This window comes from Vigna umbellata, chromosome 1 (assembly GCF_029865625.1).
Source record: "Vigna umbellata cultivar VRB3 chromosome 1, Vumbellata_1.0, whole genome shotgun sequence".
Classification (NCBI taxonomy): Eukaryota; Viridiplantae; Streptophyta; class Magnoliopsida; order Fabales; family Fabaceae; genus Vigna; species Vigna umbellata.
Window position 1 is genome coordinate 76,619,453 of NC_142165.1, and position 6,676 is coordinate 76,626,128.

The 6,676-nt window shown below is 32.9% G+C and overlaps 1 protein-coding gene across 1 annotated transcript; it reads left to right on the forward strand.

Moving 5' to 3' along the window:
- The first annotated feature begins 4,012 nt into the window (after positions 1 to 4,012).
- Positions 4,013 to 5,596, forward strand: LOC148206403 (uncharacterized). Its single transcript, XM_088113473.1, has 4 exons — positions 4,013 to 4,048; positions 4,211 to 4,840; positions 4,924 to 5,046; positions 5,132 to 5,596. The coding sequence occupies exons 1-4, from the start codon at positions 4,013 to 4,015 to the stop codon at positions 5,552 to 5,554; spliced, it is 1,212 nt and encodes a 403-aa protein (XP_087969599.1). The 3' UTR covers positions 5,555 to 5,596.
- Positions 5,597 to 6,676: the final 1,080 nt, after the last annotated feature.

Below are 6,676 nucleotides of genomic sequence, written 5' to 3' on the forward strand. Positions count from 1 at the left end.
TCCGATTAATAAATTTTATTTTTTTAATTTAAATTTTAATAATTATTTAATTTGATTTAATATTTTAATACAATATAATATATTTAAATAATTTTAATGTCATTTTAAACACTATTTTCATTTTTATTATTATTACTTTTATTTTAGTTATTTTTACTTTTTTTAATAAAATTATTATGAAAATATAAATCATATTTTAATAATTATTAAATTATAAAATATAATAAATAAAATTATTATTTATAATTAAATTAAATATTTATTAAATTTTAAATAAAAAACAAAACCGTTAGGATATTTAAAATTTTTGTTTCTATTTAAAATTTAATAATTGTTTAATTTATTTTAATATTTTAATATATTTTAACAAATCAAATCAAATTTTATATTATTAGTATTATTTCACTTTTTTACTTTTTATTTTTATTGTTATTTTTATTTTAAATTTTATTTTTTTTTTTTAATAACTATTATTATAATATAAATCATATTTTGATAATTATTAAAATATAAAATTATATTAAATAATATTTAAATTTTAAATTAAATTAAATTATTATTAAGATAGTGTACAGTGATTTTAGTAAGAAAGAGAAGAAAATAAAAGGATATTTATTAAAGAGTCTTTAATGAGAAAGAAAAAACATAAATGTATTTTTTATTAAAGTTAAAAAAGAAATCTTTTGAAAATGTTGGAGGTGCATATTAAGATATCAGAAGATTAAAGATGAAATTTTTAGAAGTGTAAAATGAATGTTGGAAGTGTAAGATGAAACAATAAAAATGAATTTCTTTCTGCTTTTTGGGTGTTACTCCCTCCACCACCACATTTTCTCTCTCCACCATCACATTTTCTCCCTCCACCTCCCCAATTCTATTATATATTTTCTGAATTACAAAACTAACCTTTTACAATTACAAAAATAACCTTTATACTTTTTAATTTTAATTATTTACTTTAACCCTAAAATCTATATTTTTACCCCTTCTCACCCACCTCCCAACCTTCTCAGATTCTCACTCAAACACCATCATTCTCATCTTCCATTTTTCCTCCATACAAGTTTTCTTCCTCCTTCAGCGGTAGGCGGTGTGCGGCAGTGCGGCGGTGGTGCGACGGTGAAGTGTGGTGGTGCTTTCTCTCACAATGATGATATTTTTAAATTTTTTTTTTAAATGTAATGCATATATTTTTGCTCTGTGCTGGGCTGCTCCTCTGCTTTTTTTCTGCTGTGTGCGTGTGTTGGGAGAAAGGAAGAAGATAACTAGGAAAAACGGAGGTCGGGCATCCGTTTGGATCTGAAACGGATGTCGAGATCCGTCGACGGATGTCGACATCCGTTTCAGATCCAAACGGATGCCCGACCTCCGTTTTTTGCCTGTATATTTAACGGTTGGGTCGTTTAACGGTTGGGTCGTTTCAATTAGCGTTGTAACTCGCTCTCTCTTGTTTCGAAAATTGTTTCTGTAGAAAAAATGGGATGAAGTGAAAAACGGAGTTGCTGCTATGGCAGTGTTTTTAGATTTTGCTGACGGTGAAGGAAGAGAACTGCACGGACATGTTGATAACAGCCGCACTACTTTAACATATTTCTATTTTCTCTTTTATGACCTGTAACTTTAAGGCATACATGTTTAAATTTTCCAATTTTAATTTATGTTTCCTTGTACATTGATATGAAGTTTAAATTTGTAATTTGAAATAAATTATTCAGATAAATTGCTTTTGATAATTTGAAAAAAAATGGCCCAGTTTGTTTGTCAGAAGTTTACAGCCTTACACGCATTAAACTAAATCAATATTATTTAATGATTTAGTAGCCAAATCCAATTTGGTTCATTTACCATTCAATTTCAAAAGTTAAATTTCACTTAACTTATTACATGCAGGCGAGTTGAACGGATGTGTCATTTAATTTTATAAAAAAAATACAATTTTTATTCCTTTTTAATATGAAAACTGAAACTAAATTTTAAATTATTAAACTAAATATGATAAGAAAATATCATATTAATATACATGTAATAATCATTATATATATATAATAGATTATCGATAAAATAAAATTTTAAATGTATAAATTATTGAGATTATTAAACCATAAAATTTAACAAAAGAGGAATAATTGTAATATGAAAGAAGGAAGAATGATAAAAAGAATGAATGTTCATATGAGATTTTAAACAATATTAACCATAAAATTTTAATAAGTGTAAAATAGAAATGAAAAAATAAAGAAAAGGGTAAAAGAGGAATGGGGTGGTGGAGGAACCAAGTTGTGGTGGTATAGGGAGTAACACCCCTGCTTTTTCTGTTCAAGGAGTTTCCTTTTCTTAGCCCAAATAGTTGAAAATAGGCCAATTCTTCCTGCACCCCATGTTTTGCTTCCTGCACTCCATAAAATATGAAATGTCCGTTTTACCCTTACGAATTTATCATGAAGAAGGAGATTATTTGCTTCACTTTCTTCCTTCTACTCTTGCAGCTTCTTTCGTTCTTTGCCGTTGAGTCTTTCTTTACTGCTTTCGTTTACAGTTGAAGGTTTATATAAGCTTTGGAATATCTGCACCAAGTTCTTCAACGATTGAATAAATGTATGCGTTTTGTTTTCCTTTCACTGTGGTATGCGGTGTTGCAGGTATAATCCAAGCTTCCATTCTCCAAGTACGAGAACATCAGCAATTTGTCATTGCCATGCCGACAATGTCATTGCATACATGGTGTTCAGATGATGAAACAAAACAGTGGTGATTAAATACCAAGTCGCAACCACCAAACTCACGCACACAGGCCAAGCAATGAGTTCGATGAACTACATGATGTGTACGAGAGATAACCGTAAACCTCTTTCTTGGGTGGTCGGTCTCAAACACAGTTTTTGTAATCAAATATGTATGATAAAATTCATCTTATCATATTATAAAAATTTAATTAAATATATTAAAAACAGGATATATAAAGAACTTTTTAGAAAAGAAAATAAAAGCATAATATAACAAAATCAGTTACAAATATATAAGTGTTACTATCAAAATTAGTTTCTAGAAAATCTATACTAATAATAATATGATTTCAATTTCAAGAAAATTTATGTTAATACCCACAGTTTTTAGAAAATCTATGCTAATACCCTTCAAGTTCGACAATAAATGTCATAAAAACTCAACTTCGATATAAAATTATAAAAAATTATATGATAAGAGGTTTAATTAACTGTTATTCATTCATAATTTAACTGGAAGACGAAATGAAGAGAAGATGAATGAGGCCTTGTAGAAGAATTTGAAGGAGTGGCGTGGATATAAGAAATGGAAATAATATATTATAAGAAGACAGTTTTGCTTGGGCTCAAATTTAGTTATTTGATTTTGAGGAGTTGATGCATAAGCAAAGCAACAAAAAACTTTAAAATGGATCATCCTAGGTGGTTTATCATATAACAATGCATAGGAACATTTAAAATGCAATAATGGAGTAGACTATATGAATAGCTTGTTGAACAAAATAAGACCAAAATATTTGAGATAGTTAAGCTTAGTTAAACAAAACTCAAATAATATTTAAAATATATTGATGTTTACGTTCAATAACACTAGTTTTGTTTGAGGTGTTTTAACACATGTTATATGATAAAAAATATTTTTGGATAAAAAAAATTAGTTAATAAAATTCTACTCCATTATCACTTCCAAAACATTTGAGTTTAGAATGAAATTGAATTTCAGTCAATAAAATAAAGGACCGCGATATTCCAACAACGCATTTTTAACACTATTTTGACAACGCCACGTGTCGTCACCTGATTGGTTCGTTTAAAAATTTTTTTTTTTTAAAACCTATGACCGTAACCCTTATTTTGAGTGAAAATCCTAAAATACCCCTTTCCCTTTCTCTGTTGCATTGCAAACGAAGGTCCGTTCTCTTGAGAGGTGGAAGGTCGCGTTTCGTGTCGCTTCGTTCCATTTGCATGGTGTTGTCTCCAGCCAGTTTCGTCTCCTGTTATCGTGCGGAATGGCAAGTTCCGGTGACGATTGTCCGCCGACGAAGGTAAGTGGTTTTCCATTCCATGTCGTAGCTTGGTTATTCGGTTTGGGCATCTCGTAGCATGCTTATTTGATTTGGGTTAATGTTTGGGGTTCGTATCGTTGTGTTGTGGTGCTTGGGTTATTGGGTTTCGTTGTTTTGATGATTTGATTTTGGTTTATGCAGTTGAGTGTTCGTCACTCTTTTTCGACAAAGTATATATGTACTTTGAACGAACGTTTGACAGAGGAGCATCGGTCATTGATTGCGACGACTCCATTTGCGTGGTTTTTAGATGTCAATGTCAATGTTAAACTAGGTAGAAATATACTGAGTGAGTTATTGGGTAAGTGGGACGACTGTAGTAGTGGTTTTTTAGTTGGGAATAAAGTTTTGAATATAAATGAAAATGATATTTATTTAGGGTTGGGATTGAGTATAGATGGTGCAAATATTAACTTAAAGGAAGAGCTGGGCAATACTGAATGTGTGAAATACATAGGCAAAGGAACAAAGGAATTGAATTCAATATACAAAATTCTAATGCGAAAACACAAGAAAAAGATCCCTTGTTCTCATTTTTGTAGCCTTTACCTCGTGGTAGGGATAAGTGAGATTTTATTTCCAAAACGTAGCGGGAAAGTGTTTCCCGTAATGTTTAATCTTGTTGACAACTTAAGTGCTTTGGGTAGTTATTGTTGGGGTAGTGTACTTTATCGTTTTCTGTTACATAGTTTGTGCAAAGCTTCAGAAGGCTTGAAGAAAGGCAAAGGTATTTCAAACGTTTACGTCGATGGTTGTATGTACATGCTGCAGGTAATTAATAGTATTTGATGTAATTACTTAAATTGTTTTTTGAATTAAGTTTCTTACAAGTTAAGATGATTTATTTGTCTTAGGTATGGTTTTTTGAGCTCTTTGTTCCACCAAAAGGTCCTATTGATAAATTTCCACGAATATTGCATTGGATGAATATAAGTGTTGGAGACAAGTTCGTTAAACGGTGTATGGAGACAGGTTTGGTAAGTTGTTTGTTATCGAAAGTTTTGTTATGTTTTCATATATTGACAAAAGTTGTGTAATCTGTAATGTGTTGTTAAATTTCAGGTTGTTGACGATGTTTATGGTGGTCCTTCAACGAAGGATAAGGAGGAATACAGACCAACACCTAAAAGAAAGGATGCTAAACCAAGAGGAAAGAAGAAACAAAAAAGAATTCGCAGAGAAACTTTTATGCGTGCCTTAGAGGAACAAGAATTTCTAATTGAAGAACTTAAAAGGAGGGTTGCAACTTTGGAGGCACAATTGGCTGAAGAGAAGGCAAGAAGGCAAAATAAAGATGACGTTCGACAAAGTGTGCCTCGTACAGAACCATCTGTGAACATTGGTTTTGTATCCCCTACTGACATTCACGGAAATGAACAACCTTTGAAGACGTATGTTAGGGTTGGATCACGAAGGCGTTACAAGGGAAGAGCACTTAGGACTCCATACACCGGGACCGTAGTGCTTAGAATAAAAAATGAGTGATCTGTGTATTTAGTTGATTGAAAATGTTATTTGGAAAGTAATGAAAATTGTAATCATTGTAAATAGATTAAGAAAACAATGTTTAATGTATCCGATTTAGTTCAATGAAATAAAATTTGAGTTTTGGTTTGAATTGGTCTCATATTTTATCTATTCAATACCATTGTTATTATGAGTTGTGGGTTTGTCGATTTCAGAATGTCGTAATTTTTTTTGTCTCCTAAGTTGCAGGGTTGTTTGTAAGATGTTGGTGTTTGAGTGGTCATTTTGAGTAACATGTGATGTGATGTGAGTCCAAGGAGTGTGGGGTGACCCCTCATGAGTTGGGGGAGCAAGCTGTGCAAGGAATGACTCAGAGTGCTGAAAAAAGGGTCTGGTAATCGTTTACAGAACCCCTGTAAACGATTACCCGAGAGAAAATGCCAATTTGTACAGAAACTCCAACACAGGTACTCAGTCAGGTGAACAGGGGTCACCATTGGAAAAAAAACTGAGTTTTAGGCACTTCTGCACCTGTCTGAGGCTGGTGCAGGTGTTACAATGGTGGGAGAGGGTGGCTGGTGATGTGATGTGAGTCAAAGGAGGGGGGGAGACCCCTCATGAGTTGGAGGAGCAACCTGTGCAAGGAATGACTAAGAGTGCTGAAAAAAGGGTTTGGTAATCGTTTACAGCACCCCTGTAAACGATTACACGAGAGAAAATGCCAATTTGTACAGAAAGTCCAACACAGGTACTCAGTCAGGTGAACAGGGGTCACGATTAGAAAAAAAACTGACTTTTAGGCACTTCTGCACCTGTCTGAGGCTGGTGCAGGTGTTCTAGTGGTGGGAGAGGGTGGCTGGTGATGTGATGTGAGTCCAAGGAGGGTGGGGAGACCCCTCATGAGTTGGAGGAGCAACCTGTGCAAGGAATGACTAAGAGTGCTGAAAAAAGGGTCTGGTAATCGTTTACAGAACCCCTGTAAACGATTACCCGAGAGAACATGCCAATTTGTACAGAAAGTCCAACACAGGTACTCAGTCAGGTGAACAGGGGTCACCATTTGAAAAAAAAACTAAGTTTTAGGCACTTGTGCACCTGTCTGAGGCTGGTGCAGGTGTTACAATGGTGGGAAGAGGGGGC

Bases quoted from the DNA above. Each gene is read 5' to 3' on its own strand.
- LOC148206403 (XM_088113473.1), top strand. From the start codon at position 4,013: ATGGCAAGTTCCGGTGACGATTGTCCGCCGACGAAG. The intron at 4,049-4,210 runs GTAAGTGGTTTT...TGGTTTATGCAG, and splicing joins ACGATTGTCCGCCGACGAAG to TTGAGTGTTCGTCACTCTTT. The intron at 5,047-5,131 runs GTAAGTTGTTTG...GTTAAATTTCAG, and splicing joins GGTGTATGGAGACAGGTTTG to GTTGTTGACGATGTTTATGG.